This window comes from Mustela nigripes, chromosome 12 (assembly GCF_022355385.1).
Source record: "Mustela nigripes isolate SB6536 chromosome 12, MUSNIG.SB6536, whole genome shotgun sequence".
In the NCBI taxonomy this organism is placed as follows: domain Eukaryota; kingdom Metazoa; phylum Chordata; class Mammalia; order Carnivora; family Mustelidae; genus Mustela; species Mustela nigripes.
In genome coordinates, this window is record NC_081568.1 from 150,669,080 (window position 1) to 150,688,192 (window position 19,113).

At 36.4% G+C, this 19,113-nt stretch overlaps 1 protein-coding gene across 1 annotated transcript; it reads left to right on the forward strand.

Moving 5' to 3' along the window:
• Nucleotides 1-607: 607 nt before the first annotated feature.
• On the forward strand, nt 608-1,546 carry LOC132028076 (olfactory receptor 2T27-like). Its single transcript, XM_059416726.1, has one exon. The coding sequence runs from the start codon at nt 608-610 to the stop codon at nt 1,544-1,546; it is 939 nt and encodes a 312-aa protein (XP_059272709.1).
• Nucleotides 1,547-19,113: the final 17,567 nt, after the last annotated feature.

A 19,113-nucleotide genomic window follows, 5' to 3' on the forward strand; every position in this document is an offset into this window, starting at 1 on the left:
GAGGGGGAAGCAGGCTCCCTACTGAGTAGAGAGCCCAAAGTGGGGCTTGATCCCAGAACCCTGAGATCATTATCTGAGCCAAAGGCAGAGGTTTTAACCCACTGAGACACCCAGGCGCCCCTGATTTGTAATTTTAAAATGAAATTAAGTGAATTAATTTGATCATCCTCTCTTTTCCCCCCCAAATTTACAAGATTTAATAACTAGGGTCCATAATTATTAACAATAGACACATCTTTATGTTTATATTTGCAGAAAGTTAATCCATAGTTTTTACAACATTCTCTGGTGAAGAAAGAAGGAAGGAAAGAAAGAAAGAAAGAAAGAAAGAAAGAAAGAAAGAAAGAAAGATCTCAACAGAGTTTAAAAGGCACTGAACTTATCATGTTTTTTCCTAATATTATCTATTTAAGAATTATTTAGACAATTGCTCAGCAATAATAGTGAGATATCTCTGGTGAGATGATGGCAAATTTTATGGAATTCTAAAGATTGTGAGAAAGATAAAAAATTTTACATCCAACTATTGATATAAGACCTGTATTGAATGTCACCAGTTCTAATCCATTTGATTTGTCCCCAAACCTGTTACATTTCTTTTAGAGGTATGGTAGATGGAAACAAATCCTCAGTAACTGATTTCATCCTTGTGGGGCTCTTTCCTGAATTTGAGCATTATATTGTCCTCAACTTCATGATAATTTTTATCTACACTTTTGCCTTCCTGGGAAACACACTTCTGATTGTCTTGATTTGGGGAGATTCTCGGCTCCATACACCCATGTACATTCTCCTCAGTCAACTCTCTCTCATTGACTTGACATTAACTTCCACCATTGTCCCAAAGATGGCTTCTAATTTTTTCACAGGGAAAAGGACAATATCATGGATTGGCTGTGGAACACAGAGTTTCTTCTTCCTAATGTTGGGAATGTCGGAGTGTTTCATCTTGACTCTCATGGCTTATGACCGCTATGTGGCTGTTTGCAACCCACTGCGTTACCCAATTATCATGAGCCCCAGGTTTTGTATGCACATGGTTTTGGGGTGTTGGATTGGAGGCTCTGTAAGTTCATTTATCCATACAGTCTACCCTATGCATTTTCCCATCTGTGGGTCACGGGAGATCCATCACTTCTTCTGTGAGGTCCCAGTCCTCATTAAGCTCTCCTGTGAAGACACGTCAGCATATCAGTTAGTGGTGGTGGTGACAAGCATTTTGTTGCTTGTTGTTCCTTTCAGTCTCATCACAGCTTCCTATACTCTCATCTTCCTCGCGGTCTTCCGAATGAACTCTGTCAAAGGAAGGAAAAAAACCCTGGCAACCTGCTCTTCCCATTTAACTGTGGTGAGTCTCTTCTTTGGCCCAAACATATTTATCTATATGATTTTTACTTCCTCCCATAATGCAGAGCAGGACCAAGCTCTTTCTGTATTCAGCAATATCCTAACCCCCATGTTGAATCCCCTAATTTACAGCCTGAGGAACAAGGAGGTGGTGGCCGCTCTCAAAAAACTTATGGGGAAATGTGTGCTTTCTTACTAGAAGAAAACTACACCAGAGCTGTGAAAAAAAAAAAAAACATGTTTATAACACAGACATAAATGCCACTTTGAAATACTAACATGGTTTTGTAGGTTTTAGGAAACCATGGTGATTGTGGCTTTTTGTAAACAGACCTATTCATATGTGATTTTTTAGTATTCCAATGTAGGTTTCTTCATTTTACTTATAAATATCATTTGGGCATTACTAAGGCCTGGTAACAGATATTAAGGAGAGTATGTATTGCATGGAGCATTGGGTGTTACACATAAGCAATGAATCTTGGAACAATACACCAAAACTAATGATGTACTGTATGGTTACTAATATAACATAATAAAAAAAAGTTAGAAAAACATTTAATAAAATTATTTTGCATTTAAAAAGTAAATTTATTCTGAAATCTGAGATTACAAAATTTTCTTGTAAATAAAATGAGAATCAATGTCTGGGTTTCACATTGAACTTAGCATTCTTGAATCTGTTTGATATTAAAGGTAGCAATATTAGGAAAGACAAGAAGACAATGTAAGAGGAGGATCCTGAGTTTACCTTCCATCATGGATACAGTGAGGTATCAGCTACATTGATGCAACTAACTCTTAAAACAACCTGGAGCTAAATGGCAGAAAAACATTCCATTGTTAATCCAGAGAGAAGAACACATAAAAAAGGGAGACATCATTGGGAATCTCCATGACATCAATAAATCTATGAAGGGCACCTCAAAAGTATAAAGATGTGAAAGGATCAGAGTCCACACCAGGTGCCCCTCATACAGGGGAACTACACAGGGAAGAAGAGTCTCCATAACATCTGACTTTGAAAGTCAGTGGAGCTAAATTTTGAGGCTTCAAAATAGCTCGCTAAACTCTTAGAGAGCTGGTGCGGAACAGCAAAAGAATTACACACTTTTTTCAGCCAACATACTAAATAAATAATTTATCCCAAGACACAGTACACTAAGGTATAGTGAAGATTTATTGACTAATCTTATAACATGTGGCAGAAGGCCAGAGATATTTCAATTTCTACAGGAACAAAAGTCCTAGCAGGTGCCATATATTTTCTCCTAATATGATCAATATAGTTAGAGTCTCCGGGGAGCCAGCACTAACACACTCCATCAACATTGTAAGCACTGTGTACCCTAACCCTGTCCTTGCATTTTCCCTGCAGACCTGCATCATCTCAACCTCTCATATTGGCATGCACCCTTCTAAAATGACGGGGAGATATAACCTAATATAGCAGAATGCCTGCAATTCCAGCAACCTGGCTTTTTAGCATGCTGTGCAGGGAGAAAGACCTCCCATTTAGTATACTCACAAATGTGGTAGATAGACTAATTGCAGACAGCTACACTGACTGTCAGCTCTCACCAACAACAAGCTCACAGCAAACTCATACATGCCTCTCGACAACTCCAGGGCCCAAAAACACTCACTTCACCTACAGGAGACAAAGTTGGTAATTGCAGCTAACTAAGCTGAAAGCAATTGCAGCTCAGCCAGAACAGGAGTGCATGCTATCCTCACAGGGGAATGGCTGGGGTACCTGGTTCTAGTGACCCGTGGAATTCACTGTAAGGCAGCATAGGATATCTTCTACACATGCCACCCAGTTTCAAGACCAGGAGATGTAGCTGACCTACTTAATACATAGAAAAAAACCACAAAGATCAAAATGAGGAAACAGAGAAATATGACCCAAATCAAGCAACAAGAAAAAAAAATAGAGAAAAATATAAATGAATTGGAGATAAACAATATGCCTGATAAATAACTGAATGTAGTGGGTACAAAGATGCTCACTGGACTTGAGAAAAAAGTGGATGAACTCAGTGAGAAATTTAACACAGAGAAAGTGTTGTTTCTCTATATTTCAAAAAGAATATTGAAATACACTTCAATATTTGAATATGGGATATTCAATATTCAATATCTCAAAGCTGAATAATGTAACAACTGAAATAAAAAATACAAAAGAGGAAATCAAGAGCAGATTAGAATATGCAGAACAGATCAGTAATGTGAAAACAATAATGGAAAGAAACCAAGCTTAATAGCAAAGATTAACAATTATAATAATAATAATAATAATAATAAAGAATATGTTAAGAGAAATCTGTGATATCATTAAGCATAATGATATTTGCATTAGGGATCTTGGAAGAAAAAAAAAGGAAGTGGGGCACAAAATTTATTTGAATAAATATAGCTAAAACTATCTCTAATCAGAAGGAAACCAACATCAAGGTCCAGAAAACACAGTGAGCATCAAACAAGATAAACCAAAGGCAGGCCACAGAAATGTACATAATTAATAGGACAAAATGACAAAATGAAAAATTTAAGAGCAATAAGAGAAAACAGTTATAAATGAGGGGAACCCTATAATGTTATCAGCTCTATTTTTTTGTATGTTTGTTTGTTTTTAGTATATACTTTGAAGGTTAGGAAAAATAAGCATGGCATATGTAAATTTATCAAAGGGGAAAAAGACCCAACCAAAATATTCAAATGACAATGCTTACCATTCACAATGAAAGGAGAGATAGTTTCCTAAACAAGCAAAGGTTAAGATTTTAGCATCACTAAACAAGTTTTGAAAGGAATGTTAAGGAAAATAGTTTAAGTGGAAAAAAAATGCCTTAACTTTATGCAATAAATCATTAAAAAAATCCACAGGTGAAAGCAAATAAAGTTAGTAGATTAATCACTTATAAAGCCAGTATAGAGGTTAAAAGACAAGTAGTAAAATAAATTACATCTTTAAAAAGGTAAAAACACTCAAAAATTTTAAAAGGTAAAATGTGATGTCCAATGTATAAAGCATTGAGGGGATAGTAAAATTTTAGTGTTTATAGAATGTCTTCAAATTTAAGTAACCATGAACTTTACATGAATGACTATACACAATAATATCATATATGGATTCCTGTCTCACATTGAGGTCTTTTATCCATTTCGAGTTTATCTTTGTGTATGGTGTAAGAGAATGGTCGAGTTTTATTCTTCTACATATAGCTATCCAATTTTCCCAGCACCATTTATTGAAGAGACTGTCTTTTTTCCACTGGATATTTATTTTCTCCTTTTTTGTCAAAGATTATTTGCCCATAGAGTTAGGGTGCATATCTGGACTCTCTACTCTGTACCACTGGTCTATGTGTCTGTTTTTATGCCAGTACCATGCTGTCTTGGTGATCACAGCTTTGTAGTAAAGCTTAAAATCAGGTAACATGATGCCTCCAGTTTATTTTTGTTTTTCCAACATTTCCTTAGTGATTCAGGGTCTCTTCTGATTCCATACAAATTTCTGGATTAATTTCTCTTGCTCTTTGAAAAATACTGGTGGAATTTTGATCAGAATGGCATTAAAAGTATAGATTGCTCTAGGCAGTATAGACATTTTAACAATGTTTATTTTTCTGATCCAAGAGCATGGAATGTTCTTCCATCTTTTTGTGTCTTCTTCAATTTCTTTCATGAGTGTTCTGTAGTTCCTCAAGTAAAGATCCTTTACCTCTTTGGCTAGGTTTATTCCCAGGTATCTTATGATTCTTGGTGCCATAGTAAATGGAATTGATTCTCTAATTTCCCTTTCTGTATTTTCATTGTTAGTGAATAAGAAAGCCACTGATTTCTGTACACAGCAACTTCTTTCAAGATATGTCTCCAAAGGCAAAGGAAACAAAAACAATGATGAACTTTTGGGACTTCATCAAGATCAAAAGCTTCTGCACAGCAAAGTAAACAGTCAACTAAACAAAGAGGCAACCCACAGAATGGGAGAAGATATTTGCAAATGACAGTACAGACAAAAGGTTGATATCCAAGATCTATAAAGAACTCCTCAAACTCAACACACACAAAATAGACAATCATATCAAAAAATGGGCAGAAGTTATGAACAGACAATTCTCCAATGAAGACATACAAATGGCTATCAGACACATGAAAAAATGTTCATCATCACTAGCCATCAGGGAGATTCAAATTAAAACCACATTGAGATATCACCTTACACCAGTTAGAATGGCCAAAATTAACAAGACAGGAAACAACATGTGTTGGAGGGGATGTGAAGAAAGGGGAACCCTCCTACACTGTTGGTGGGAATGCAAGTTGGTGCAGCCACTTTGGAAAACAGTGTGGAGATTCCTCAAGAAATTAAAAATAGAACTTCCCTATGACCCTGCCATTGCACTCCTGGGTATTTACCCCAAAGATACAGATGGAGTGAAAAGAAGGGCCATCTGTACCCCAATGTTTATAGCAGCAATGGCCACGGTTGCCAAACTGTGGAAAGAACCAAGATACCCTTCAATGGACGAATGGATAAAGAAGATGTGGTCCATATACACTATGGAGTATTATGCCTCCATCAGAAAGGATGAATGCACAACTTTTTAGCAGCATGGACGGGACTGGAAGAAATTATGCTGAGTGAAATAACTCAAGCAGAGAGAGTCAATTATCATATGGTTTCACTTATTTGTGGAGCATAACAAATAGCATGTAGGACAAGGGGGGATGGAGAGGAGAAGGGAGTTCAGGGAAATTGGAAGGGGAGGTGAACCATGAAAGACTATGGACTCTGAAAAGCAATCTGAGGGTTTTTAAGGGGTGGGGGGTGGGAGGTTGGGGGAACCAGGTAGTGGGTATTAGAGACGGTATGGATTGCATGGAGCACTGGGTTTGGTGCAAAAACAATGAGTACTGTTATGCTGAAAAAATATATATATATTTTTTAAAAAGCTGAAAAAAAATTATCATATATGAACACAATGGTAACAGAGATCAAAAACCTAAAAAATATGTATGAAAAGTAATGAGAAAGAGATCTAAGCGTAACACTAAAGAAATCCATCAAACCACAAGGAAAGAGAAAATAAGAGGAAATAAACTGAAAAGAAACAGCAACAAGAAATAACAAAATGTCAACAAGTATATAACTATCAGTAATTACTTTACATGCCACACAATGAATTTTGGAAAACTGAAAAAATGAAATAAAAATTTTTGAGGAGTTTTCTACTACAAGAAATAATAATTACTTTAAGTGGAATGGGATTAAATGTTCCAACCAAAAGACATAGGGTCTTGTATATATACATAGGGTGTGTGTATATATTTATACACACACACACACACGTGCATATATACACATATACATATATATATATGTATACGTATATATATACACACATACATATGTATATACATTGGTACCACATTTTTTTGGTACCCACCTTTTTTTCTCTTTTCTTTCATGTTCATGGTATATATATATACACACACACACACACACACACATACATATATATGTGCACTTTTTTCTTTTCTTTCATTTTCATGGTATATATATATATATATATATATATATATATTATATTAATATATACCATGAACATATATATACACATATCTGTGTGTGCATGTGTGTATATATACACACACATATATATACACATATATATACGTATATATACACATCTGTTTGTATATATATATATATATATACACGTATAATTTTTTTTCTTTTCTTTCATGTTCATGGTATATATATAAACATGAAAGAAAAGAAAAAAAAAGCTGGGTACCAATAGTTATATCAGAAAAAAGATACTTTAAGAAATACTATAGTAACAGATAAAGGAGTATAGTGACAATGAAGAAAAGAAATAATTAATTCAACAACAGATAAAAAGTTAAGAAATATCCATAAACTTTACAAATATGAATCAGAACATCAAAGGAGAAATAACCAAAAACATAAAAATAAAGGAAAATGAGAACACAACAACAGTCTAAAACCTTTAGGATGCATCAAAAGCAGTCCTAGGAGAGAAGTATATAGCAATATGCACCTACCCTAAAAAGCAAGAAAAATGTCAAATAAACAATTTAATGTTATACCCAAAGGATCTAGAAAAAGAACAAAAGATGAAGACAAATCCAGGTGGATAAGAGAAATAGTTTATATTAGAGAAGATATAAATAATACAGAACCTTAGAACAAAATAAGCAATTAAACACATCAATGAAATGAGGAGCTGGGAGCACCTGGATGGCTCAGTTAATTTAGCATCTGCCTTAGGCTCAAGTCAAGCCTTGGCCAGGTGAAGCCTGGTGTCCTGGGATTTAGCCCCACTTCAGGCTCTGTGCTTCTCCCTTCCCTCTGTTCCCCTGGTCCTGCTTGCTCCTTCTCCTTTCTTGCTCATTCTCTCTTCTCTTTCTCTCTCTCTCTCTCTCTCTCTCTCTTAAATAAATAAATAAATAAAATCCTTTAAAGAAAAGAAAGAAAAGAAAGGAGGAGCTGTTTCTTTTGAAAAAATGATAAAATTAATAAACCCCTAATGAGATCTAGCATGAAGAAAGAAAGAACACACACACACACACACACACACACACACACACACATATACACCAATAAAATCACAAATTAGAGAGGAGAAATAACACCACATAAATACTGCAGAAATACAACAAATTATAAGCAAATGTTTGAAAAACTATATAGTAACAAATATCATCAAAATGTCTATATCACTCAAAGCAATTTATACATTTAATGCAATTCCATTCAAAATACAACCATCCTAGGAAGATGTTGCTGCGGCAGAGGTCGAAGAGGTTGCTGCCCGTGTTCTCCTCAAGGATTTTGATGGATTCCTTTCGTACATTGAGGTGTAAGGGAATGGTCCAATTTCATTTTTCTGCATGTGGCTGTCCAATTTTCCCAGCACCATTTATTGAAAAGGCTGTCTTTTTTCCATTGGACATTCTTTCCTGCTTTGTCGAAGATTAGTTGACCATAGATTTGAGGGTCTATTTCTGGGCTCTCTATTCTGTTCCATTGATCTATGTGTCTGTTTTTGTGCCAGTACCATGCTGTCTTGATGATGACAGCTTTGTAATAGAGCTTGAAGTCCGGAATTGTGATGCCACCAACGTTGGCTTTCTTTTTCAATATCCCTTTGGCTATTCGAGGTCTTTTCTGGTTCCATATAAATTTTAGCATTATTTGTTCCATTTCTTTGAAAAAGATGGATGGTACTTTGATAGGAATTGCATTAAATGTGTAGATTGCTTTAGGTAGCATAGACATTTTCACAATATTTATTCTTCCAATCCAGGAGCATGGAACATTTTTCCATTTCTTTGTGTCTTCCTCAATTTCTTTCATGAGTACTTTATAGTTTTCTGAGTATAGATTCTGTGTCTCTTTGGTTAGGTTTATTCCTAGGTATCTTATGGTTTTGGATGCAATTGTAAATGGGATTGACTCCTTAATATCTCTTTCTTCTGTCTTGCTGTTGGTGTAGAGAAATGCAACTGATTTCTGTGCATTGATTTTATATCCTGACACTTTACTGAATTCCTGTATAAGTTCTAGCAGTTTTGGAGTTGAGTCTTTTGGGTTTTCCACATATAGTATCATATCATCTGCGAAGAGTGATAATTTGACTTCTTCTTTGCCGATTTGGATGCCTTTAATTTCCTTTTGTTGTCTGATTGCTGAGGCTAGGACCTCTAGTACGATGTTGAATAGCAGTGGTGATAATGGACATCCCTGCCGTGTTCCTGACCTTAGCGGGAAAGCTTTCAGTTTTTCTTTATTGAGAATGATATTTGCGGTGGGTTTTTCATAGATGGCTTTGATGATATTGAGGTATGTGCCCTCTATCCCTACACTTTGAAGAGTTTTGATCAGGAAGGGATGTTGTACTTTGTCAAATGCTTTTTCAGCATCTATTGAGAGTATCATATGGTTCTTGTTCTTTCTTTTATTGATGTGTTGTATCACATTGACTGATTTGTGGATGTTGAACCAACCTTGCAGCCCTGGAATAAATCCCACTTGGTCGTGGTGAATAATCTTTTTAATGTACTGTTGAATCCTATTGGCTAGTATTTTGTTGAGTATTTTCGCATCTGTGTTCATCAAGGATATCGGTCTATAGCTCTCTTTTTTGGTGGGATCCTTGTCTGGTTTTGGGATCAAGGTGATGCTGGCCTCATAAAATGAGTTTGTAAGTTTTCCTTCCATTTCTACTTTTTGGAACAGTTTCAGGAGAATAGGAATTAGTTCTTCTTTAAATGTTTGGTAGAATTCCCCCGGGAAGCCGTCTGGCCCTGGGCTTTTGTTTGTTTGGAGATTTTTAATGACTGTTTCAATCTCCTTACTGGTTATGGGTCTGTTCAGGCTTTCTATTTCTTCCTGGCTCAGTTGTGGTAGTTTATATGTTTCTAGGAATGCATCCATTTCTTCCAGATTGTCAAATTTATTGCCGTAGAGTTGCTCATAGTATGTTCTTATAATAGTTTGTATTTCTTTGGTGTTAGTTGTGATCTCTCCTCTTTCATTCATGATTTTATTTATTTGGGTCCTTTCTCTTTTCTTTTTGATAAGTCGGGCCAGGGGTTTATCAATTTTATTAATTCTTTCAAAGAACCAGCTCCTAGTTTCGTTGATTTGTTCTATTGTTTTTTTGGTTTCTATTTCATTGATTTCTGCTCTGATCTTTATGATTTCTCTTCTCCTGCTGGGCTTAGGGTTTCTTTCTTGTTCTTTCTCCAGCTCCTTTAGGTGTAGGGTTAGGTTGTGTACCTGAGACCTTTCTTGTTTCTTGAGAAAGGCTTGTAGCGCTATATATTTTCCTCTCAGGACTGCCTTTGTTGTGTCCCACAGATTTTGAACCGTTGTATTTTCATTATCATTTGTTTCCATGATTTTTTTCAATTCTTCTTTAATTTCCCGGTTGACCCATTCATTCTTTAGAAGGATACTGTTTAGTCTCCATGTATTTGGGTTCTTTCCAAACTTCCTTTTGTGGTTGAGTTCTAGCTTTAGAGCATTGTGGTCTGAAAATATGCAGGGAATGATCCCAATCTTTTGATACCGGTTGAGTCCTGATTTAGGACCGAGGATGTGATCTATTCTGGAGAATGTTCCATGTGCACTAGAGAAGAATGTGTATTCTGTTTTTCTGCAAAGAAGACATCCAGATGGCGAACAGACACATGAAAAAGTGCTCCATATCACTCGGCATCAGGGAAATACAAATCAAAACCACAATGAGATATCACCTCACACCAGTCAGAATGGCTAAAATCAACAAGTCAGGAAATGACAGATGCTGGCGAGGATGCGGAGAAAGGGGAACCCTCCTACACTGTTGGTGGGAATGCAAGCTGGTGCAGCCACTCTGGAAAACAGCATGGAGGTTCCTCAAAATGTTGAAAATAGAACTGCCCTATGACCCAGCAATTGCACTATTGGGTATTTACCCTAAAGATACAAATGTAGTGATCCAAAGGGACACATGCACCCGAATGTTTATAGCAGCAATGTCCACAATAGCCAAACTATGGAAAGAACCTAGATGTCCATCAACAGATGAATGGATCAAGAAGATGTGGTATATATACACAATGGAATACTATGCATCCATCAAAAGAAATGAAATCTTGCCATTTGCAACAACATGGATGGAACTAGAGTGTATCATGCTTAGCGAAATAAGTCAAGCAGAGAAAGACAACTATCATATGATCTCCCTGATATGAGGAAGTGGTGATGCAACATGGAGGCTTAAGTGGGTAGAAGAAGAATAAATGAAACAAGATGGGATTGGGAGGGAGACAAACCATAAGTGACTCTTAATCTCACAAAACAAACTGAGGGTTGCCGGGGGGAGGGGGTTTGGGAGAAGGGGGTGGGATTATGGACATTGAGGAGGGTATGTGCTTTGGTGAGTGCTGTGAAGTGTGTAAACCTGGTGATTCACAGACCTGTACCCCTGGGGATAAAAATATATGTTTATAAAAAATAAAAAATTAAAAAAAAAATCTATTTTAACTTTTGCATACCAATGATATAACTTTAAAAATAAACATTCATTGAGCATTTACTATTGGTCATATGTGGTTCTAGCTGCATGGGATACATGGTGGAACAAATCTATTAAATTTCCTGCACACATAAAATCTGCTCTCTAATGGGAGAAAGGTGACTGTCAACAGACTATAAAGAATAGCATCATGATTTTGTAAATCACATTGCAGTTAGAAAAGTGTTAGTAATTTGGGAATAATAAAGAAGGTAATGGTGATCAAGAGTGCTGAAGAACTAGTTATAAGTTTTAAAAGGTGGTGCAAATCTACTATTTGAATAAAGACTTGCAGAAAATACTAAATGATCTCTATCTTTCCTGTTTTTTTTTTAATTATCATGAAAGCAAAATTATTTTCTGACATCTGGGAATGCTTATTGATCCTCATCCAGCCATATAATGATCAAATCATACAACTGAGTCAATCTTAAATATCACCTAAGCACATGGGAGACAAGTCTTTGGCATCCTGAGGAATTGTAATAAAATTCTCTAAGATATAGATCCATTTCAATTTATCTGCTTAATTATATTTTGTTCAACAACTTGCATGATCTGAAAGGGTAAAATGGTAAATTAAACAAGTCAAGTAAAACAGATATCTTGTGATTTTACTCACATGCAGAATTTAAGGTAGAAAAAGAGACAGAGAGAGAGATATCAGCAAAAACCAGACCTAACTCCAAAGAATAAAGTGGTGATTGCCAGGCAGGAAGCAAGTTGGGTTGAGGTAAATAAGTTAAGTGAACGAAGAATGCACTTATCAGGGCACCTGTGTGGCTCGGTGGGTTAAAGCCTCTGCGTTCGGCTCAGGTCATGATCCCAGGGTCCTGGGATCTAGCCCTGAATCAGGCTCTCTGCTCAGCAGAGAGCCTGCTTCCTCCTCTCTTTCTGCCTGCCTCTCTGCCTACTTGTGATCTCTGTCTGTCAAATAAATAAATAAAATCTTTTTAAAAAGAATGCATTTATCATGAGTAATTTATAGAATTATTGAATCATTATATTATATACGTCAAACTAATATAACACTAAATGTGAATTACAATTGAATTAAAAAAAATAGAGGTAACCCATGGAATGGGAGAAGATATTTGCAAGTGACATTACAGACAAAATGTTGGTATCCAGAATCTAAATGAACTCCTCAAACTCAACACACACAAAATAGGCAATCATATAAAAAAAAATGGGCAGAAGACATGAACAGACACTTCTCCAATGAAGACATACAAATGGTTATTAGCCACATGCAAAAATGTTCATCATCCCTAGCCATCAGGGAGATTCAAATTAAAACTGTATTGAGATACCACCTTACACTAGTTAGAATGGACAACATTAACAAGAGAGGAAACAAAGTGTGTTGGAGAAGATGTGGAAAAAGGGAACCCTCTTCCACTGTTGGTAGGAATGAAACTTGGTACAGCCAATATGGGGAACAGTGTGGAGACTCCTTAAGAAATTAAAAATAGAACTTCCCTATGACCCTGCCATTGCACTACTGGGTATTTACCCCAAAGATACAGATGTAATGAAAAGAAGGGCCATCTCTACCACATTGTTCATAGTAGCAACGGCCCTGGTTACCAAATTGTGGAAAGAAGCAAGATGGCCTTCAACGGATGAATGGATAAGGAAGATGTGGTCCATATACACTATGGAGTATTATGCCTCCATCAGAAAGGACGAATACCCAACTTTTGTAGAAACATGGATAGGACTGGTAGAGATTATGCTGAGTGAAATAAGTCAAGCAGAGAAAGGCAATTATCATATGGTTTCACTTATTTGTGGAGCATAACAAATAGCCTGGAGGACAAGGGGAGATGGAGAGGAGATGGAAGTTGAGGGAAATTGGAGGGGAGGGAACCATAAGAGACTCTGGACTCTGAAAAAGAATCTGAGGTTTTTGAAGGGACGGGGGTGGGAAATTGGGCCAGCCTGGTGGTGGGTATTTTGGAGGACACATATTGCATGGAGCACTGGGTGTGGTGCATAAACAATGAATTCTAGTTCACTTAAAAGTAATTAAAAAATTAATTAATTAATTAATTAATTAATTAAAAAATAAACTCTTAGTATTAAGATTGAAATAAAGATTAATTAAAATTTTTTGTGTTGGTGGTATTAATAAAAGTTATGATTTCCCCCCTCCCCAACCCCCCCCAAAAAAAGAAATGGTCAGAGACATGAACATATACTTCTCCAAAGAAGACAAACTGTGGAAAGAACCAAGATGGCCTTCAATAGATGAATGGATAAGGAAGATGTGGTCCATATACATTTTGGAGTATTATGCCTCCATCAGAAAGTATCAATACCCAACTTTTGTAGCTACATGGACAGGACTGGAGGAGATTATGATGAGTGAAATAAGTCAAGCAGAAAGAGTGTATTATATGGTTTCACTTATTTGTGGAGCATAACAAATAGCATGGAGGACAAGGGGAGATGGAGAGGGGAAGGGAGTTGAGGGAAATTGGAAGAGGAGGTGAACCATGAGAGACTATGGACTCTGAAAAACAATCTGAGGGTTTTGTAGGGGCGGGGGGTGGGATGTTGTGGGAACAAGGTGGTGGGTATTAGAGAGGGCACGGATTTCATGGAGCACTGGGTGTGGTGCAAAAACAATGAATACTGTTATGCTAAAAAAGAGAAAAAAAGAAGGAAGTCATAACAGTGGCTACAGATGAAAAAATGTTCAACATCACTAACCTTCTGGGAAATAAAAATCAAAAGCACATTGAGACACCAATTTACACCAGTTAGAATGGCAAACATTAGCAATAAAGAAACAACAAATGTTGGTAGGGATATAGAGAAAAGGGAACCCTATTGCACTGTTGGTGGTAATGCAAGCTGTTCAGCTACTTTGGGAAACAGTTTGGATGTTCCTCAAGATATTAAAAATAGAGCTATACTATGACCCAGTAATTGCTCTACTGTACATTTACTGCAAATATGCTGATACATCAGAAAGAAGGGGCACATCCACCCCCATTTTCATAACAGCATGTCCACAATATCCAAACTGTGGAAGGAGATGAGATGCCCTTCAACAGATGAATGGATAAAGAAAACATGGTACATACATACAATGGAAACTCTAATAGCCATTAGAGAGGAGGAATACCCACTATCTGCATCAGCATCGATGGAACTGGGGGGGGGGTGTATTATGCTAAGTGAAATAAGTCAGGCAGAGAAAGAAAATAATCATATGGATTCACTCATATGTGGAACATAAGGAATAGCATGGAGGATCACAAGGGAAGGAAGGGAAAGCTGAATGGGAGGACATCATAGATGGAGACAAACCATAAGAAACTCTGGATTTTGGGAACAAAACTGAGGGATAAAGAAGGGAGAAGGTATACAGTATGGAGTATCCGGGTGATCAGAACTAAGGAGGGCATGTGTGGTGATAAGCACTGGGTATTATACTTAACTAATGAATCAATGAACATGACATCAAAACCCAATGATATACCATATGCTAAGTGAACATAATAATAAAAAATTAAAAATTAAAAAACCCAAGAAAGACAAAAATAAGTATTAGTGAATCCATGACTGGGTTTGTTTGTTTCTTTGTTTGTTTTGTTTTGTTATTGCTTAAATTCCAGTTAATCCAGTGTAGTATTATTTTCAGGTGTACAATGTAGTGATTTAACACTTTCATACAGCACCTGGTGCTCCTCACAAAGTGATACTCTTCATCACCTATTAAAACAGTCCTCCCAACCCCTTCTCCTCTGGTAACCATGTGTATGTTCTCCATAATTAAGAGTCTATTTCATGAAAGGTGCTCAATAGCACTCCTCAACTGGAAAATACAAGTCAAAGCCATAATGAGACATAACCTCACGACTTTTAGCAACAGGAAACAGCAAATACTGGGATGTATGGGGAGAAAAAGGATGATGGAACTCTGTATTTGTGTTCTCTTCATATTCACGGTGTATCTTATAATAATTATTATCAATTATTATTCAGGTAACTCACATATCTCCATTTGTGTTCGGTTACTGAAAAATTACAGTGTTCCTTTGTGGTGTTGTATTTTCTTGTTTTTGGGGGGGTTGTTTTTGTTTTATATTTATGATGATTTTGTACTAATATGTTTATATTTAAGGGAGTAGACACTTACATCTTCCATGCTTTTGTGACTGGTTTTGGTACAGAAAAAAATCCATATTATTTTCGATGACATCAGTTAGGTGGGATGATGAATCTTTGATTTCTGGGATGTCACAGTGCCATAGTTTCTGTTCAACTCCATCAACTGGCAGCAACTTTGGCATATACCATGGTGGTTGTCATCTGTGGCCTGGAATTTTTCATGTGGCATCTAGTTTATTGGGATAATCAGAACCAAAACTCGTCTTGGTATTCTTTTATTTTTCCCATTGCAGGAAGATCCAGCCTCAGGGATCCTTATTGATGGCTGATCTGGTGAGCTGGCACATAGAGTTGTAGTGGAGCTGGCTGGATTCCTGAGATCAAATGCATAGTGAACTGCCACAGCACTTATTTAATGTGTCACAGGAGAACTTGAATTGGTGGTAGCAGTGGCATCTAAGATACTGACATGTAAGGATCTCTCCTCCAAAGAGGGTCTGGTCTCTGGGCCTCACTGCAGTGACATGGGGGGAGCAGGATGTATCAGGAGTACATCCAGGTAATATTGAGTCAGTGTCTCAACTGTGGATCCAGGGTCAATTGCAGAACAACAGTAGTATGTCACCACTGGAGCTTAGTTAAAGCCACATGCTGGAACCTGGGACTCAGCAGATACATCTTGGCCACAGTGATGATGGTTAAAGTGTTACTTGTGATCCAGGTGGGATAATCAGAACACTGGTAGATTCCCCTGTAATGGAATGAAAAAGACTTACCTTAGGGCTAGGTGTTGCATGAACAGAAACAACAGCTCCTGTCCTGTCCTGTATATGGTGAAGTGTTATGGCATCTTGATCCCATTTATGGCACAGCAATAATTGGGGCTATAGCGGCAGTTCTTAACCCAGTGATAATTTTATCCACATGTAGGAGATTTAGTGCCAAAAAATTCTGGGAGCTCTGTCACCAAGGATCAGCTTTGGTGACAGCTGCAGGAGTTACTGGTAGCAATAGCTACAAACATCAACAATGGTGAGGCTTGTTTGAGTCTCTCACTTTTACCTCTACAGATAATTTTTTTTTGAGGGGATTCCTAATGGAAGAGAGTTGCTCAGAACAGGGGGATGGGTAAAGATAATGCTTCCCAAGTTTTCCTATGAAGCCATATTCCATTTTCTTATCTGCCACTTTTTTACTGCATTTATTTTTAGTACACAGGTTTCCATTAGCTGTTTTCACTGTTTTATATTTGATTACTCTTTTTGTTGTTTTCATAGGAAAGAGGAGTATCAGAACATTCTCGCCTCCATCTTGCTGGCCTACATAGTGTTTTCATGAAATATTTGTTCATCTTTTTATGTTTTATTTTATATGTAGGAATTTTATTATGTTTATATTTACATCAAAAGCACACTTCTTGTAGTAAGTAAATAGTTGGTCTTGCTAATGAGATATCACCTCATACCTCTCAGAATGACTAAAATTAACAACACAAGAAATAAGTGTTGGTGAGGATGTGGAGAAAAGGCAACACTTTTACACTGTTAGTGGGAATGTGAACTGATGCAGCCACTGGGAAACACGGTACAGAGGTTCCTCAGAAAGTTAAAATTACAACTGCTCTGTGATCCAGGAATTGCACTACTAGGCATTTATCCAAAGAATACAAAAATACTAATACAAATTTTATTTGGAGTAATTACTACTCAGTCACTTTTTAATGTGATTATTGATATAATTGTATTTAAGTACTACATGTTGTTTGTCTTGTTTGTTTTCTCTATTCCATACAGAGCTGGGATTAAGGAACTTTTTTTCTCTGTGAGTTACCTATCTTGTTCAGCACTTTCTTGATTCTGGACCAACAATACTGAAAGAGGTCCAGATAATCTCCTTGCTTCCTCTAGTTCTATATCTTGTTTGGAGAGTTGTCTATATTCTTCCTGCTGCACTGGTTGGTGTGATTCCTTTACAGAATCCATAGAATCGTTGTCTTTTTTGTTAGTTTTTGGAATTATTTCGAGATAATTAGTGTTTATCATGATTTATTGAATTTTCCATGTTGGTATAATTATCTATAACTTATGGTTTTGTATCTAGGAAATATAACCAAAAAAGCATAAATAATGAATGAATAAATAAATAAATAAATAAATAAAATTTATCACCACATTCCTTCGAATGATATAATGACACTTCAAATATAATGTAGAAACTTGCAATATTTTTTTCTCATTTCATACCATCAATTCAATAGGAATGTTTTGGCAAATATATTTGCTTCTGCATATTTCATAAGTCTCCATAAAATGCATTTTATTTTTATTTCAAGCTACACATTATAATTTAAATATATTAAACTGTAGGGAAAAGTTTATATTTATCTCCATTTTTAAAAATCCCAGTACTTTACTTTTTAAAATGTATGCCAAAATTCTATTTAACATTATATTTCTACTGTCTTAATATTTATTTATTCCTTCATGTAATATTATTCTGCAGACAATGGATTTTTTCAGCTTTAGCTAGTCTTAAAAGTGTTTTTTTTGTCTTTTATTTTAAAGATTTTATCACTGTTATAAAATTCTATATCATAATCATTTTGTTTAATTTCTTTTATCATTAGTCTTCTGAACTTTAAACAATTATCTTGCTTATATTTTCTTGTGTATACATTTATTTTTTTTCCAATTTATTTATTTTCAGAAAAACAGTATTCATTATTTTTTTTCACCGCACCCAGTGCTCCATGCAATCCATGCCCTCTATAAGACCCACCACCTGGTACCACAACCTCCCACACCCCCGCCACTTCAAACCACTCAGATTGTTTTCGAGAGTCCATAGTCTCTCATGATTCACCTCCCCTTCCAATTTACCCCAACTCCCTTCTCCTCTCTAACACCCTTTGTCCTCAATGATATTTGTTATGCTCCACAAATAAGTGAAACCATATGATAATTGATTCTCCAAGTGGTGGGTATTATAGAGGGCATGGATTGCATGGAGCACTGGGTGTGGTGAAAAAATAATGCATACTGTTTTTCTGAAAATAAATAAATTGAAAATTTTTTTTAAAATGACTCTCTCTGCTTGACTTATTTCACTCAGCATCATCTCTTCCAGTCCCGACCATGTTGCTACAAAAGTTGGGTATTCATCCTTTCTGATGGAGGCATAATACTCCATAGTGTATATGGACCACATCTTCCTTATCCATTCATCCATTGAAGGGCATATGGGCTCTTTCCATAGCTTGGAGACCGTGGCCATTGCTGCTATAAACATTGGGGTACAAATGGCCCTTCTTTTCACAACATCTGTATCCTTGTGGTAAATACCCAGGAGTGCAACTGCAGGGTCATCGGGAAGTTCTATTTTTAATTTCTTGAGGAGTCTCCATACTGTTCTCCAAAGAGGCTGCACCAACTTGCATTCCCACCAACAGTGGAAGAGGGTTCCCCTTTCTCCACATCCCCTCCAACACATGTTCTTTCCTGTTTTGTTAATTTTGGCCATTCTAACTGGTGTAAGGTGATAT